The following is a 19,289-nucleotide window of genomic DNA, read 5'->3' on the forward strand; positions in this document are numbered from 1 at the left end:
CACCCCCTAGTCGTCACACGGTGCTTACGATCCCGAAGGACCACAAGCTAACCCATGACTGGTATCTGTTGTGAGCATTGAATAATAATACTGTAATTATTGCGAAAAATGGGCTGAAATGCCATAAGGTTCAAAACATCTAAAATACTAATAAAATATAACATCTGTAAAATTGAATACTGTCTAAAAATCTAGTTTGAAAAGCCTCTAACTAAATCTGTTTGAAAGTGGAGTTGATGGGATAGTCCCCAAGTAACTCCGACTACTGAGCTACTGCTAAACTGAATACTGAAATAAAAGCATATCCTCGATATATGAGGACTCACGGCTAAATCTGCTACTGCTAGCTGATCTGGCTAAGCGTGGTCAGGAACTTGAGCGTCCGAACATATGATATGAAATATCATAGCACAAGAAATGGGTATGCGATCAATACATAGGAATATACTGGTATACTAAATGAGGTAAGGCTGAATGCATGGGTTTATATGCATAAATAATAACTAACTGAATGATATACAGGAGCTAGATTAGCATACATGGAGGATCTATAATTATTGAACATACAGTGCATACTGTAACTGAGTATACTAAAACTGAATCTGATAACTGATAACTGAATATACTGATAATCTTAGATCACTGATAATCTAAATTACTGATGACTAGATAATTGTATCTGACAGTCTTGATTCTGTAGAACTGAACTGAGTTCTATTCTAAAGACTGAGACTGAAACTAAAACTGTGGGAGTTCTCACTAAACCGATATGTCCCTGAGTAAACTGAGTGGGGTTCAACCTACAACCCAATTGGAAGGGTTCCAGTACCGTACCATGGGTAAAGACACTGTTGTGGTCAAGCCTATCTGACAGGTGACCCTAAACAAAAAATCAAGTCTAATCTGACGGGTGACCACTGGAAGGTAGCCAAGCCTTAATCTGACGGGTGACTCCTCACATCCTATGCTGGCTACGTAGTTTTGTAGTGTGAGAATGCTACTAATGACTCTGCCTTCCTGACGGGAGAAATTGTCACCTCTACACTCGCTCGGTGCTAGTTCCTACTCCTAACTGAATGACACTGACTGATTAGACTAGGCTGGACTGAGTTAACTGAGTTCGATAACTGATTGAGTTCTGCTATTCGTGATACTACGGAGTTTATTCTGTAATTACTATGACTCTAGGTAAACAACTAGATTGTTGGGTATTAAATACCCCTAGGACTCGATGGTATGAAAAGTAAAGCAAAGCATCATCTTGAATAACATAACAATATTCACTTGGTCATAATTCATTTATAAAGACATTTCATCAAATACTTGTAATGCATTAACTTGTACATGAATGGAAAATACATGTTAGCATGCTATAATGGCATTATTTTATTCTCATAGACAATTTATCAAACACATAGGAAGCATACTTGGTTCACTAAATCATAAACAATTAGGATTAACATGGTTACAACAATCAACTTGCAAATTAAAAGGTTTATCATGAATACCATGTAATTCAACACATACTAGAATTAATTCTTGGAACTTGTAATCTAAATCATGGATCAAAACTCAAACAACATCATGAACATAAATTTAATCCTATTCAAACATGGAAATCATAAATCATAAATCTTGTATTAAAAAAAAAAAGATTCTTGGCCTCCATGGAAGGTAAGGATCCATGAATGAACATCTAACATACCTAGAAATCTAAATTGTTGAAGTTCTTGAAAACTCTCGGAGGGATTCTTGAGATTGCTCTTGAAACTTGGGGGCTAGGGTTTTCTATCTTTGAGAGAGAATGTCTTAAATTGGGAAAAAGTGAGTTAATAATGACCTAAATACATTTTTAGGGATTAAATCCCACATCTGGGTGGATTAAATACATGAGAAAAGACTAATTTAATCTTGGACGAAACTTTAATTTCTTATCAAAATTTTTTATTTGGGGCCCTGGAACGATGCGGCGTGAAACTGACAGCTGGGAACTAGGCTGACGGTATGATGCGGTATAATCGCGGACCCTAACTGAATTTGGACAATTGGGAATCGGAGGCCCTCCATGACGCAGTGAGATCGCGGAGTCACACTGAAAATTGACCATTGTCATTTGGACCTATGGTGTGATGCGCTACTGACTAAAATGACGGTGTTTTAAGACTGAAACTTAAAATAGCCATAACTTCTTATCCGATTATCGGATCTGGACAAACTTTATATCATTGAAAAACTGACTGAATTTCCTACAAGATGGTGGGTCTAAATCTAGGAAATTCCATCTAGAAAAAAATTCTACTTAGGGATTCTCGTGTATTAAAGACTAAAATTGAGCTGGAAAATTGCGGGGTATTACAAATAGATACATGTTACAAGCTTATAGATACATTTTCTCTTATTTTGGATTACTGCTTCACTATTTATGAATTATATATATATCGTATTGTTTAAAATTTATTGATTTAAGCATATCAATAGATACATGTATTTCAACCAAGATACATACTTGTATTATCTTGTATCTATAATATTATGTTCATACAGTTTTTCTATATATTGATATGTGTTATATTTTTGGCTTAAACATGAAAATAACTTTGTATTTTTGGCTAAATTCAATCAACAAGAGATACATATTTTTGTTTATCAAAACGTTTGGCTTTAAAATTGAAACAATGATGAGTTACACAATTCGACAGACTATAATACAATAAACTAAAAACGAGTAATTTGACAACTTAAAGCTAGTAATTTGACCCACAAATTTAAAACTCAAACTTCTAAGAAAAGGAACTTAAAATTCAGATTATAAACGAGTTGACAAACAAATCATGAGTACATCTCTTGATTATAATCTAATTTTTTAATCTGTATTCTTGAAGGATGAATTGCATTCATTGTGACAGATGACAGTGAAACAACTAGTAAGGAAAAATCTTCATCGTTTTTTCTTGAGATAGCGATTGAGATCGACAATGGTACATCTCCGACTACAAGCATCAATATTGTATTCTTCGTTCTTGATATCAGACAGCCAAACACCAAAATGTATTAATAAGACGCGATATTCATTATTATAAATCGTTGGAAAAAAAGAAGAACAACAACAAATAACAGAGAAGAAGGGATAACGAATTGAGATTGACACTGGTACATCTCTGACTACAACCATTAATCTTGTATTCTTCGTGCTTGACATCAGACAGCCAAATACTGGAATGTACTAATAAGACGCGATATTCATTATTACGAATCATCGAGAAAAAAGAAGAAGAACAACAAATAACAGGAAAGAAGGAATAACGAATTCTTTTTCAAGAATAATGAATTTTCTTTCTTTTGGATGAACCCATTAAAACTATTTATTCATTTCAAATAACCAAACAACATTAATAAATCAGAAAAAAATGGACGTCTGAAACTTTTGAAGAATCCATGAATTTTTTGGGTATTTTCAAACAGATTATGAATGTTATTTTGAATTAGAATGGTGGAATAACAAAATAATTGTCATAAATCGTGATATTTAATTTTATTTTAATCATAATTAGTTAGATTAATTGCACTTTTAATGCTAATTATCTGTTGCATCCCTTAAAAAGTGCAAGTTAGTTTACTTCAAACATGTATCCCTTATTGTATCTAAGTTAATTAGCATGTATCATCAATGGTCAAATGTTGGGATTTTACGAGATTTTTAAAAAAATTGGGACTTTTAGTAATTCTTAGTAAACATGTCATTATATATGTAATTTTTACAAGAAAAATTGGGGGGGGGGGGGAGTGGAGCCCACTTCTTATTTTCGGTCACCTCCTTCATCTTTCTCTCACCCCACCACTCTCTCTCTTCTCCTTCCTCTCTTCTCACCATCTCCAATCAAATATATACCAAAATATCTTTCATCCCTAATCAAATATATATCAAAATATTTTTTTCATGTGAATTTTTGCAATATACAAAAAAATCTTCAAGAAAACTTAATTTATTCCATCAAAATCAATTTTCCTTAACAACCATAAGCACATCAAAATCTTCAATTGTAACTTTTCATCAATCTTTTATGGATCCAAATCATTCATTTTTTTTTTTGTGTATCGGATTCTTCTCAAATAGTAGGAAGTCCAGTTTCTCCAGTTTCTCTAAGTTCCATCTTTAATTGTTCAATTAATTCTTGATGTTTCCATAACGTTTTCAATTTATTTGCGTCTTCATTTTTTGATTTGTCATTTTTTGGATCACCAAATTGCTTGTAAAAATCATCTACAAAAATTGAATCAAATATTTTTTTTTTAAAATGACAACCACTTCAAATTTGACAATTTTTTTTTTTACTTTCTCTCTCTCTCTCTCTCTCTAATTCTTAAATTGAAACTCGAAATCTTTCACAATATGATTGTAGTTTTTCAAGAATCAAGTTTCAACGATTTGAGTGTAGAATCAAACGAATGAACCTTAAAAATATTGATTGCGGAGTCTGGGGTGGGGTGAGGAGGAAAATAAAAAATTTCAAATAAAGAAAAAAGAAAGAAATAGGGTGAAGTTGAATAAGAAGATTTGGGGGTTTGGGGAGTAGGGGGTGGGGGTGGGAGCCGAGTTGAAGATGAACGGGCAGGAGAGTTGTAGATTGGGTGGGGTAGGGGGAGGGGGAGGGTGTTGTGGAGAAGAAAGAATAAGGGTATAATGTTTTCTTTTTATAATATATATATTACCAGTATATATAAGGGGGATCTCTCTTTTTGGTAGTCCTCACAAACTTTTTAATACAATTAAATAGCTACACGTGTTTACTTATTTTTCATACATGTTGTTACATTTGTCCTCATTTATTATTTTGTGATATTTTCATTTGAAACTTTGTAATTGAACTATACATAGTATTCTTTCTTTTATAAATCACTTCTTATTCCTTATTAGATTACTTGTTTTTTTTAAAAAAACTTATTTCTTATATTAAAAATAAATTACTTTACCTTCTTATTATTTTAGTAAATCACGAAAGATTTATAACTTTTTTCACATTATATTATTATTATCAAGTAATTAAGTAAAGTATTATTAGCTAAATTTTAATTTTTAAAACACAGATAATTTCATATATTTTACCCTTAATATATTAAATTATTAAGTTATTTGTTGAGTCAAAAAAATAAGTAAAAAGGAATTGAGAGAATACCCATTTCTTTCTTCTTCTTTTTTTTTTTTCATTTTGCTTGATCCTTGTACAAAAAATAAAAAAAAAATTCCTTATTATTTTAGCAAATAAAGAAAGGTTTATTATTTTCTTTCAGTATTACTCTTATCATTTAGTAACTATACAACATAACAATTGTCAATCATATACTTTCAAATCATAATTATTCAAATAAATAAACAAACTTTAATTAAATAACTTCTTATTAAAAGGAGTACCAAATCAATAAATATAAAATAAAATGAAATGGATAGAGTGCATATTTATTTTTTATATTTTAGTAAAATTTGTTCAACTTTGCAGGTACAGTCTCATTTTCTGAGCATTTATTATTTTTTTTAATAATACTTATTCTCTTTTTGAGTGTGTTTGGTACAAACATGAATTTTTCAATTAAAAATATTACTTTAAATATTTTATTTTTAAAATATTATTTTTTTTCTTACTTATTATCTTATATTTAGTATATAAGTAACATATTATTTAAAAACTATTTTTATATGATTTGGATAAGTACTATGAAGGATGGGGTATGGAGTGACAGAGATATATGGAAGCGATGGTGGGGTGAAGATAAGGTGTATTGAAGAGCAAAGGACTCAACGAATGTGAAATATAGAATATGATTTTTCTACTTTCACGAAGTCATTTTTATAAGTCTAACAAAACTTATTTTTTGGAGATAATATTTTTTTCCAACAATCTATCAAATATGATTTTTTTAAAAACATGCTAAACATTCCACTTATTTATTTTAAATTAAATTTTATGTCTATTCATATTTTGCTAATTATCCTTCATACTTTCTTTTTCATAAATAAAGTCCTTTAAAAGTAATCCAAATATATATATAAAAAAAAAAAACTTTAACAATCATAGTAATTTACCAGACAAGATCAACATAATCAACCTATCACTAAATTAATTTAAGGGCAAAGGTACAAATATACCCTCAAACTTTGATAAATGGTACAAATATACCCTCCGTCATACTTGGGGTACAAATATACCCTTGCCGTTAATGAAAAGGTACAAATATACCTTTATCATTAATGGCGGGACACGTGTCACGATCGTGTTCAGCCATTAGTGATAAGAGTATATTTGCACCTAAAGTATGACGAAGGGTATATTTATACCATTTATCAAAGTTCAAGGGTATATTTGTACCTTTTTCATTTTTATAATTTACTTTCTCTGTTATTAGTTGATCGTTTTATCAAAAATAATTATTTTACATTAATTATCCATTATACTAAATCAAGAAAGCTTTGATTAAATTTTTATTATATTATCCTTGTAGTTAATTCATTCTGAAAGTCTTCACGTTTGTTTATAAAGTTTTCAAGAAGTTTTTTACGGTATGAATTCGTAAGAGAAAAACTTACCAAAATATACTATATTTAAAAACTTTTACCATTTATAGCGGTATAATTCTAATATATGCATAATCTTACTGTCTAATAAGTGGGAAAGGACAGGTGTGACACCCCAACTTAGGAAGGAGTCCCACATCGGCAAAACACAGGAGGGATACTGGGTATATAAGTGAGAAAGTCTTACTCCCTAGTGACGCGTATTAACGTTGTGCGGGCCTGGGCCTAGAGCGGACAATATCACTAGTGGGTTGGGGAGTGGTAGGGGTATCTCGGGCCTGTGTGGTTCAAGATGCCCGTCGCGGCCAGGACCTCGGGCTGGGTTGTGACAGAATGATATCAAAGCCGCTCCTGTGTCTTCCCTGTCGATGTGGGCCAGAGTTCAAACTGAGTGTAGGCGAATCCCGGTAAGGCTGGGCAAACCTCAGTCCTGAGTGTAGGCAAATCCCATTCGGTGGGGCAAACCTCAGCGAGGACGCTGAGTCCGTAAGGGGGGATGTATGTGACACCCCAACTTAGGAAGGAGTCCCACATCGGCAAAACACAGGAGGGATGCTGGGTATATAAGTGAGAAAGCCTTACTCTCTAGTTACGCGTTTTAAAGCCGTGCGGGCCTGGGCCCAGAGCGGACAATATCACTAGTGGGTTGGGGAGTGATAGGGTATCTCGAGCCTGTGTGGTTCGGGATGCCCGTCGCGGTCAGGGCCTCGGGTCGGGTCGTGACACCAGGGAAGTAGGCAACTCTCCGTCGACATGCCTGCTACTCCTGCCTACTTCATCAGCTACTTGCTCCATGATTTTACTATATCAACTCTAATTAATTATTATAAATTATTTATCTATTAAAAAATTAATAATATTTAATAAAAAATAAATTATATATTTTTATTTTTTAATAAATATATATATATAATTTTACAAAGATTAATTAATCCGATAAATTAATAATAGTAATAACTAATTATTCTTTGATGACAATATTTTCACTTCAAACATGAGTCTATTTTTGTAAAATTTAAAATTATAGATTTTTATTTTGAAAAATTTAAACTTATGGACCAATATTTATATTAAAGAATAGAAATCATAACATGTAATTTCGTGCCAACATTATACAATATGATGAGATCTTGAAATTTTGGTCGTCCTCTCAAGGACTCTTTTGATATTTTAATTTTTTCATGAAATGAAATTATCACCATGACAAGTAATATTGTCTTTTTATTACATATTTTCATTTTCACACTTATTCTTTTTGTTAAAATTATTTCATTTTGATTTTTATGATTGTTTTTTTCTTTCCACCTGTTAGATGATTATTTAGTTAAACCTTCCTTCATTTTAAATCAATAATCACTTTAACTCGAAAAATATTAAGCTAACTTTTAATACAAAATGAAAATTTGTAATGATTTTCAATTACAACCTCATACATAGTTCTTTTCGATATATTTAGTTCTCAAAATATATAATTAAAATGACACTAATAAAGTACTCGTGTAAGGGCATGAAAAAAATAAACATGATAAATTAATAGATTGAATTGAGTAATCTTTGTGTGATATCGTTATAAGTGTGAAAAAAACGTATATGTTAGATAGGCGTCTAGGTGTCTCTTAGGTTTTAAAATAGATTGGGTGGGGTAGTTGGTTTACTGGGTCGATTAGTAGGTTTGAGTTGATTATTTGAAAAAAAAAAAATTAAAATGAAAAAGGGACAAATATACCCCAAAACAATAATAAATGGTATGTATATACCCTTTATCATACTTTGGGGTACACATATGCCCTTACCGTTAGTGATAAGGGTATATTTGTACATTTTTATTAACGGCAAGGGCATATATGTACCGAAAGTATAACGAAGGGTATATATGTACCATTTATTAAAGTTCAGGGGCATATTTGTACCCTTTCCCTTAATTTAATTATGTGATAGAAAAGTGTGATTTAAGTTATATTTTTTCTAAAATTAAATTTTATATTCTTTATCATAAGCTTGGGCTCGGGCTTAGCTCGGACCTTATATATATATATATATGGTAATTTTTTTTAAAAAAAATAATTTATTTACGTGGCTGGCACGTATGTACTGCACTCTCTGTAGTGAGAGTGGTATGATATTTTGGGGTGGTATAAAATTTACTTTAAAGTTATTTAAAGATTATATAATTACCCTAATAGTTTAGAGTGTAAAGTAAATTATGCAAACAAGTTCAAGAGTGAAATGATGTATTTTCTTTTTATTTTTCTTGATGTTTTTTTAGATATTTAAATCATCATGTTGGTACCATTTCTATATTTAATATCTTGTTTTACTTATCCATGTAAAATATTGATTAAAAATTTTATTATGTATCTTTTTATTTAGTAAATAAAAGTACAAACTTTAATTAAAAATTTTCATAATAGATGCTATTTAAAATAATTTTCTTTATAGTGAATGTGCATTGATATTTCTCCTTTCTTTTTTTGTAATTTAACACTCAAAAATGCTTTTTTAAAAACACTAATTGAACATAATTTGTTATTATAAGCACTCAAAATTACTTTTCAAATGAATTACAAATCATTTCACCCCAAAAAATACTTTTCAGCCGTTTGGCCAAACACACTAAACATTCAATGTACAAAAAAATGCACAAAAAGAAAACAGCACTAATAAAGAAAAGGTTTGAGCATTTAAATTGTTTCAGTAGACAGTAGAAGAGTTGGGGAGATTTTCCATTACCAGCCCCAACTGAGAAATTCATAGTAGAGAAACCCCATTTTGTTTCTTGAAGGTAATTTTTTTCCCCTTTCTACATTCTCTGCTCACAATTATGTACTTCCTTCGTACTAATTTCTACGGTGTTGGTTAACTTGTCATGAAATTTAAGATAGAAAAGAAAATTTTTTGAAACTTGCGATATAAATATTTGTGTGGCCATAAATCTGTCATTAAGGTAAAATACACATTTAAAAGTTAAATTGTTACTGTATATAGAAATGCATTATTCTTTTTGGTCCCAAAAAGGAAAATGTGTCACATATGAGAATCTACACGAACAAGTTATTATAAAGTTGCTTGATCAACTGCATGTCTTCTTTACTAGTGTATTGAGATGTTTCTTGACAGGGTGAAGCTTGGTACTCTTTTTCTCCAGAAAATTTTGTGGGAAGAAGTTGATTGAACTTTATTTAGAAAAATTCTGGTCCTTGTAGATGGTATTATTATTTTTGTAGTTTCTTGTCTTTCGATTCTGTTTCTGTTTGTTGCTTTTGTACTTCGACTATTATATTATCTTGTTGTAGTATTGTTGTGTTAATGTATGTTGTTTTTTCTCTTGAGCCTAGGGTCTATTGGAAATAACCTCTACATTTGAGGGAAGGGGAAGGTCTACGTACAATCTACCTTTTGTCTGTGTACACTCTACCTTCTGTTGTTGTTGATTTGGTCCTTTTGCATTTGATGAAATTCTAAATGGTTTATATTCTACGTCTAACAAGCAAAAATAGCTACCTTTCCCATGAAATTTGCATTGTGTCTAACTTATTCAGCGAACCCATTTTGAAATTTTCAGAAAGCAGTTATACCCTCAACTCTCTACAATAAGCACTTTTTAAATGAAATAAGCACTTTGACTTCCTCCTTAATTTGTCTTGTGTTCTTTGAGCCCATTTTGAAATTTTTGTTTGGTTGAAGTTTGAAATTTTTGCTTTCTAGTGGATTATGTCATGACCCTTTTGCATTTGATGAAATTTTTTCCTTCTTTGCCAATATCATGTTTCACTGGAAAAGTATCTAAAAATCTATTGATACTTTCTATTTTGTTGAAAATTCCTTCTTGACACCCTATTTCATTAACTAAATCCTATGACTTATACAGTCATCATATGTTTAACTTTATCTTTTATGATGATACGAAAGGTAGAAGGTTAGTAGGTAGGAGTGCGTGCATGCTAGTAGGTAGGTGTGTTATCCTTACTAGTAGTCGTACTGCTATGCTTGTACTTTCTTGTTCTTGGATTTTTTGTTCATATCTATTGTTTCGGGTAGATTGATTGTAGTAGTATTTGATACAATGATGAGAAGAAAAGAGTGATAGAGTAACAAGAGGCAGTTGTAGCAGTGCAGAGAAATTGAAAACCAGTTATTACTGTGCAGTTACAAAATTAGTTACTACTGTTCTGTTCACAAAGTTAGTTACTTAGTTGTTAGACAGTTAGTTGTTAAGTTGTTAAGTGTAACTGATCTTAGCTAAGTGAGCACTATAAATAGTTGACGTATTCATTTGTAACATTCATTCAGATAATACAATTTATTCAATTTCTCCCTAAATTCTTCTTCTCTGATTTTTCTCGGCTAAAGCCCTGATTTCAGCTTCATCTTCTTCGAGTATTTTACTCCTAGATTAACAAGTCCCACTTCAATTACTTGCTATTGTATCAATTGGTATCAAAGCCATCGATTCTCGGCTCAATCAATCATGGTAGTTCGCGATAAAAAGCCAGATAAATCGAATGAAGAAATGGAAGGCAAGCTTTCTATGATCCAGGATCAATTGCAGAAGTTAATAGAGGGAATGTCGAGCATTTATGAGAGAAACATCCAAGCTGATAAGGAGCTTTTAGGGATCAAGGAAACCCTTGGATCCATGGTATCGAAGGAAAAAGATAAGGATCAAGGAAGAGTTGAATCTTCAACTATCAGAAGTTGCCCAGTAGGTATGCAGCCTTAAGGAAGGAATAAGGAATTCCATGGAATTGGCAATGCAATTGGAGGTAATGGACAATTCTTTACTCGATATTCTAAGCTGGAATTCCCTCGTTTTTCTGGTTTTGATTTGCGTACTTGGTTGTACAAAGTTGATCAAGTTTTTTCTATGGAAGAAATTCCCTTTGAACAAAGGGTTAAAGTAGCCTCAATTCATTTAGATGGTGATGCTATTGCTTGGCATAGAGCATATATGAATTCTCGACCCTCCTATAATGATATCTCATGGACTGAGTATGTTTTAGCCTTGAATGAGAGGTTTGGGGATGGATTTGAGGATCCAATGGAAGCATTGAAAAACCTAAGGCAAACTGGTAGTGTTAAGGCTTACCAGGTTGAATTTGATAGATTGTTGACTGCAGTTAATCTTTCAAATAAGAATGCTATAAGTTGTTATCTGGGTGGGTTGAAACCTGAGTTGAATAGGGCAGTTAAGATTCAAGCACCAAAAACATTATCACAGGTCTATAAAATTTCTAGGTTGCAGGAAGAGGTCTTTGAAGCACAAGCTAGTTCTTGGGGATTAAAGGCAATACAAAAAAAGGGTATTGCCATTCTACCCAATCCACCTTCTTTTAAAACCAATAACCATTAGAAAAATACCTATCAGCCTGCTATATCCAAGCCAAATAAATTCAAAAGATTGACTAATGCAGAAATGGATGCTAAAAGGGATAAAGGCTTGTGTTTCTTTTGTGATGACAAGTATGTTGTTGGCCATAATTGTAGAGCCAATAAGCAATTGTTCATGGTGGAGTTAGTAGATGAGAATGCAACCTTGGAATGGTAAGGTGATGAGGTGTTGGAAGAAGGTATTCAGTGTACCCAAGATGTTGATGAACTCATGACTCATTACAGGCTTTAACAGGTGTCAATGCTTATCAAACTATTAGGGTAACTGGCTATCATGATAAGAGGCCCTTGCAGGTCTTAATTGACACTGGGAGCACCCACAACTTCATAGATCAGGAAATGGCTAAGAAGCTAGGGTGCAAGGCTTGTGATATTTCTGTGCAGTCTGTTAGTGTAGCTGATGGCACGGAGGTGCAAACTACTTCTGTTTGTAAGAACTTGCAGTGATTACTTCAGGGTACTACTTTTGCATCTGACTTTCTGTTGTTGCCATTGGGCAATGTGGATATTATATTGGGTGTGCAATGGCTAAACACTCTTGGTAGAATTTTTTTTGACTTCAAAAACATGACTATAGAGTTCAAATACCAAGGGAAGAAGCATGTGTTGAGAGGAGCAACTAGTTAGCTCAAATCTTCAAAAGCTAGTTCCTTACTCAAAGGTGGAGAATCCGAGGCTCAGTTCTATATGATGGATATCATTGATGTTGCACTTTCTGATACTTATTGCTACAACATTCAGGCTACACAAGGTACTGAGATACATCCTGCATTATCTGCCCTAGTACATCAGTTTTCTATCATTTTTGAACCCCCAACTACATTACCACCTCATAGAGGTTCTTTTGGCCATAGAATACCTCTTATAGACTCTGCAATTCCAGTCAATAAAAGACCATATAGATATCTTGGTGTGAAGAAGGACATTATTGAGAAGTTGGTTCAGGAAATGCTTGATCAAGGAGTAATTCAGCATAGTACTAGTCCTTATACTTCTCCTGTGGTGTAAGTTGGGAAGAAAGATGGTACATGGAGATTATGTGTAGATTATAGAGAGTTAAATTAGTTGACAATCAAAGACAAATTTCCTATTCCTATCATTGAAGATTTGTTGGACGAATTATGTGGTGCATCTGTGTTTTCAAAAATTGACTTGAGAGCTGGATATCACCAGCTTAGAATGCTTGATAGTGACACACACAAGACATCCTTTAAAACTCATGATGGACATTGTAAATTTTTAGTAATGCCCTTTGGTTTAACCAATGCTCCTTCTTCCTTCCAGAGCTTAATGAATGTTGTTTTCAAGCCCTTATTAAGAAAGTTTGTGCTGGTTCTCTTTGATGATATCTTAATCTTTAACAAGTCTATGTCATCTCATATTACTGGTGTTAAGGAGGTGTTTGAGCTTATGGTTCACCATCAGTTGTATGCCAAAATGTCTAAGTGTGCTTTTGAAGTTCCTACTGTTGAATACTTTGCCATGTGATTAGTGCACAAGGTGTAGCAACAGATTCTAAGAAGATACAGGTTGTTCAACAATGGCCTATTCCCAGTTCTCTTAAACAACTGAGGGGTTTAATTGGTTTAGCAGGATATTATAGAAGATTTATAAAAGGTTTTGGTGCTATTTGCAGACCATTGCATGACCTTCTCAAGAAGGAAGGGTTTTTATGGACTGATGATGCTACAAGAGCATTTCAGGAGCTTAAAAGTGCCTTGGTCTCTGCTCCTGCTCCTGTTTTAGCTATGCCTGATTATGCTTTAACTTTTGTGGTAGAAACAGATGCTAGTGGTAAAGGTATTGGAGCTGTGTTGATGCAAGAAGGGCATCCACTTGCTTATATTAGCAAATCTCTAGCACCTAAACATCAAGCTATGAGTATTTATGATAGAGAGCGATTGACTTTGCTATTTGATGTCTCTAAATGGTCTCACCATTTGTTAGGCAGAAGGTTTATTGTCAAAACTGATCAGAAAGCACTCAAATACTTATTGAATCAGTCTATTCACACTGACTTTCAAGTGGCTTGTATATCCAAGCTAATGGCATTTGATTTTTGTATTGAGTATAAGAAAGGGGTGGAAAATAAAGTTGCCGATGCTTTATCCAGGAAACCTAATGCTGAGCTGTTAGCAATCTCTGTGTTAGGTCCTCAGGGTGATTTATTGGATAGAATTAGGCATTCTTGGACCATTGATCAACACTTACAGGATATCATTGCTAGAGTTCAGCTTTCACCTTATAAATCTTTCACTTTTCTTAACAATCAATTGAGGTGGAAGGGAAGGTTAGTGGTTGGTAATGATGAGCAGCTCAAGAAGGATATTATCTCCATATGGCATGACTCTACTCAAGGGGAGCATTCTGACATGGATGCCACTATTAAAAGGCTCCAATCTTTGTTCTATTGGAAAGACTTGATACATGACACCAGGAACTTTTTTAATAGATGTGATATTTGCTAGAGGCACAAATATGATATGGCTGCAAATCCAGGTCTGTTGCAACCTTTACCTGTTCCTGATGGTGTTTGGACAGATATCTATTTGGATTTTGTTGAAGGGTTGCCTAAATCCAGAGGGAAGGAGGTGATTTTAGTGGTAGTAGATAGATTGAGCAAGTATGTTCATTTTTTGTCCTTAGCACATCCATACACAGCTCAGTCAGTTGCTCAATGTTTCCTTGACAATATCTTCAAACTGCATGGTATGCCCTACACACTAACAAGGGATAGAGATTCCATCTTTCTTAGTGATTTTTAGGAAGAATTATTCAGTTTACAGGGGGTTCAGTTGCAGAGATCTACTGCATACCATCCTCAAACTGATGGTCAAACAGAGGTATTGAATAGAACCATGGAGACATACTTAAGGTGTTTTTGCTCTGACAATCCTAAGGATTGATGCTCTTACTTGCCATTGCCTGAATGGTGGTATAACACCACCAATCACACTACTATTAGGTGCACACCTTATGAAGCTTTATATGGTCAAAAACCTCTCATTCATCTTCCCTACTTGGCTGGTGAGGCTTCCACTGGATGGTTGACAGATCCTCGGCTGCTAGAGAAGCTGTTATAGAGTTGTTAAGGTTCCATATGCATAGGGCTCAACAAAGGATGAAAGACATTGCTGATAAACACAGGTCAGAGAGATTGTTTGAGATAGGTGACTGGGTCTACTTGAAACTTCAACCCTATAGACAGGTCTCCTTTGTTGCGAGAACCTTTCCTAAGCTAGCCGCTAAGTATTATGGCCCGTATGTTGTTGATGCAAGGTTGGTGCAGTAGCTTATAGGTTATTGCTTCCCTCTGATGTTCTCATTCACCCAGTCTTTCATGTTTCTCAATTAAAGAGGTGTCATGAAGTTCCTTCAAGCATCCACCACCCTCCTGTTATTCAGCTATCAAGTCCATACGGTCCTCAACCTTAAGCTATTCTAGATAGAAGGTTGGTTAAGAGAGGTAATAGAGCTGTTGCTCAAGTTCTGGTGAAGTGGTCAGACTTTGAGGATACACAAGCTACTTGGGAACTTGAGTCTGAATTGATGCATAGGTTCCCTACATTTCATCCATGAGGTCAAGGATCTACTTTAGGAGGGGGTATTGATACAATGATGAGAAGAAAAGAGTGATAGAGTAACAAGAAGCAGTTGCAGCAGTGCAGAGAAATTGAAAACCAATTATTACTGTGCAGTTACAAAATTAGTTACTACTGTTCTGTTCACAAAGTTAGTTACTTAGTTGTTGGACAGTTAGTTGTTAAGCTGTTAAGTGTAACTGATCTTAGCTAAGTGAGCACTATAAATAGTTGATGTATTCATTTGTAACTTTGATAATACAATTCATTCAATTTCTCCCTAAATTCTTCTTCTCTGATTTTTCTCGGCTAAAGCCCTGATTTCAGCTTCATCTTCTTCGAGTATTTTACTCCTAGATTAACAAGTCCCACTTCAATTACTTGCTATTGTATCAGTATTGTTCTATTACTTTCTGTTGTTTTGTTATTTTCTATTGTCTCTTGTACTTCTATTACGTCTTTTTCTAGACTGTTTTTGTCTTGAGCCGAGGGTCCATCTGAAAAAGCCTCTCAACCTCAACTCTAAGTTAGAGGTAAGGACTGCGTACACTCTACCCTCCGGGAATACACTAGGTATCTTGTTGTTGATGATGATGATATGAAGAGGAGCTGAGACTATTCTGCTTGAGATAGCCTACATAGATGTATTGCGTTTTTGCTGACTCAGACATAGATTATGCCTTTTAGTACATTCAGAGTTGATAAGAAACTCCATTTAATTTTATTTTATTTCTTGATCAGATTTTTTATTTTATAGATTGGTACCCTTCTCAGGAAAAAAAAGAAAGTTCTCGAAGATTGTACATTACTTCATGATGGCAACTGAAGATAAAACACTGTTTTGTTTCTGTCATTGGGGTAGGAAAAGTAAGGTGCTTCCAGATGGATCAACTTTGTATGCGGGAGGTATTACCCGTCAGATTATTGTGAAAACTGGCATAAAGTATAATGATTTTGTGAATGCAGTTTTTGACCAATTATGCCTTGATCCTTCGGATAAGATCTTGCATTTTACTGTGAAGTTTGATAGGTTGCAATTGATACAGCTGAGCGACCAAGAAGATGTCAATTCTCTATTACAGTTTAATGATGGTTCTGCACATGTCTATGCATCCAGTTTGGAGAAGGAGCCTTATTCTATACTGCCGTTGGTTGGTGCGGAAAAAGTTGAACTTACTGTTGATTCAGATTTGGAAGCAGACACAGTAGCTGATAGTGTTCTTCCAGAGGTATATGATTATCATGATGCGGAATTTAGTGATTTTGACAAGCACAGAGCACAAGATTGCTTTGCAAGGGATCAGATCTGGGCTTGTTTTGATACAGTTGATGGAATGCCAAGATTCTATATGCACATTAGGAAGGTGGTAGACAGTCCTGAATTTAAAGTGTTGTTCAGTTGGCTTGAGGCTCATCCGGAAGATCAGAAGCAAAAGGCTTGGGTGAGGGCAGAGTTGCCTGTTGGCTGTGGGAAATTTAGATGTGGGAGTAAACAATTCACATTTGATCAACTTATATTTTCTCATCAAGTGCAGTGCGAAGTGGACAAAACAGGTGTGTACATTATATATCCTAGGAAAGGGGAAACATGGGCTGTTTTCAAAGATTGGGATATTAGTTGGAGTTCTGATCCAGATAATCATAGGAAATACAAGTATGAAATTGTGGAGATCCTTTCTGATTATGTTGTGGATGTTGGTGTCCAAGTTTGTTATTTAGAAAAAGTGACCAGATTTGTTAGCCTTTTCCAGCGAACAAGGCCGCAGACTGAAGTTAATACATTCTTTATAAAGCCAAATAAACTTTATAAGTTCTCTCATCGAATTCCGTCTTTCAAAATGACTGGAACTGAACGAGAGAGTGTACCGGCAGGATCATTCGAACTTCACCCTATTTGTCTTCCGTACAATTCCAATGATATTTGGTACCCTGGGAAAGTTAAGGAAGACTGCAGGACCGCAAATTCTGAACCTGTAGAAAATGTTCTGCCTGTAGCGGTATCTCTGAAGTCAGGGGACTTGAATGTCATCCCGAATGCTATTGATGGAGATTCTGTTAAGGTTCAGGTATCTGCTAAGGAAATGAACATCTCTGAAAAAAAGCGAACTCAGATGAGCTCTTGTTATGCAAATGATGGTGATTTTGTACATAGTTGTGTTAAAAAAATCCGTCAATCAATTCCCGACGTACCAATTAATTTGTCATGTGAAGCTGATACAGAGTTGCATTCACACACAAAGAGCTTTGATCTCAGCGACACCTTTGAAGAATTCTTTTGTGATTTTAAGATGGACAGATGTATGGAAAAGTTTGAAGTAAATCAGGTATGGGCTGTTTATGCTAGAAATAGTACATTGCCAAAGACATACGCGCTGGTTAAGAAGATAGTTTCTGTGCCATTCAAATTGCATGTAGTCCTTCTTGAAGTATGTGCAGGGCCTGATAATGCTGCTCAGTCGGTTTGTGGAACGTTCAAAGTCGAGAATGAAAAGTATCTAGTCTTTTGTCCTAGCTCATTCTCCCATGTGGTGAAAGCAGTATCTGTTAGTGAAACCAGATTTGAGATTTATCCAAGAGGAGGAGAGATTTGGGCAATGTACAAGTGCTTGAAAAAATCAGGTTTCGATACAGACAAGTTTGAGTATGAGATAGTAGAGGTCATTGAGAATTCAAAAGATAACCGGATACAAGTTTCATCCATGGTTCGTGTGAATGGTTTTAAGTCGGTCTTTATTAGGTCTCAAACATCAAATTCTGTTATTTTAGAAGATGAATTTTGGAGGTTCTCTCACCAGATCCCGGCATTTCTGCTGACTGGGGAAAAAGCAGGGGTTTTGAGAGGATGTTGGGAGCTTGATCCTGCTTCAGTACCGTGTACTCTGTAAAGTGATGCACCAGTTGTAGTGTGAATTGATGGGATTGGTTCTCCTAGACTAACACAAGAAAGTAGCAGATGGATGTCTAGTTTTTTGAAGTTTGCATATTTATGATACCTCTTTCCCGTTTGCCATTGTTGATAGTCGTCATCCTTCTCTATTTTCTTTTCTTTCTAGTTCTGAAGCTGATTGGAAAGGAAGATGTAAGTATGTAAGCAAACCTCCATAAAAGAATATGAGAGGACTGTTCTATCTTATTTTTAGTTGACTTCTTATCATGCAGACGATTTGACTCATTGTTTCATTATTCATTACTTATTTATATTTATTCAGTATTTTAGTGGTATGGACTGCGTACACTCTACCCTACTCTACCCTCCTCAGACCGCATTTGTGGAAATACACTGAGGTATGTTGTTGTTGACTGAAGAGCTGTTACTCCAATGGGTCGGTGTATTTGCTAATTTGGATTAGAAGATATTCTTTTAGGGAGTGATGTCTGTCATGTGAGATGAGAAGTAAAGTGAAACATCAGTATATCTTTTAGGGAGTGATTGTCTGTCAGAGATTATCTACCTTTGTTTTCTGGATGAACTGCCTCCTCTCTTTTCCTTGGGAGGAACCTTGCTGCCTCACTTTCTTCTAGTTCAGATTTTGAACACTTACTTAGTTATCAAGGTACGCGAAATTATATATCGTTACTTCATGTCAATTTTATTTCCTTTACCACTACCTCGTGGAGATAGAGAAGTTACTAACCTTCTACCCTAATATGCGTCTTTCACACCCTCTTCATATCAATTTTATTTCCTTTACTACTACCTTGTGGAGATAGAGAAGCTACTAACCTTCTACCTAATATGCGTCTTCCACACC

At 34.3% G+C, this 19,289-nt stretch overlaps 1 protein-coding gene across 6 annotated transcripts; it reads left to right on the plus strand.

Moving 5' to 3' along the window:
• Positions 1-9,145: 9,145 nt before the first annotated feature.
• LOC107839561 lies at positions 9,146-18,759 on the plus strand. Of its 6 annotated transcripts, none has more exons than XM_047394670.1 (3): positions 9,146-9,350; positions 16,295-16,443; positions 16,560-18,759. In XM_047394670.1, the coding sequence occupies exons 2-3, from the start codon at positions 16,420-16,422 to the stop codon at positions 18,420-18,422; spliced, it is 1,887 nt and encodes a 628-aa protein (XP_047250626.1). In that variant the 5' UTR covers positions 9,146-9,350; positions 16,295-16,419; the 3' UTR covers positions 18,423-18,759. The 6 variants fall into 6 exon arrangements, with proteins under 6 accessions (XP_047250626.1, XP_047250625.1, XP_016538587.1 ...); XM_047394669.1 differs by having other exon boundaries at positions 16,312-16,443; XM_047394671.1 differs by lacking the exon at positions 9,146-9,350 and adding an exon at positions 9,376-9,774 and having other exon boundaries at positions 16,312-16,443.
• Positions 18,760-19,289: the final 530 nt, after the last annotated feature.

Source organism: Capsicum annuum, chromosome 8 (assembly GCF_002878395.1).
Source record: "Capsicum annuum cultivar UCD-10X-F1 chromosome 8, UCD10Xv1.1, whole genome shotgun sequence".
NCBI classification, from domain to species: Eukaryota; Viridiplantae; Streptophyta; class Magnoliopsida; order Solanales; family Solanaceae; genus Capsicum; species Capsicum annuum.

Coding starts and splice junctions, on each gene's coding strand:
- LOC107839561 (XM_016683101.2), top strand. CDS start 16,350: ATGATGGCAACTGAAGATAAAACACTGTTTTGTTTCTGTCATTGGGGT.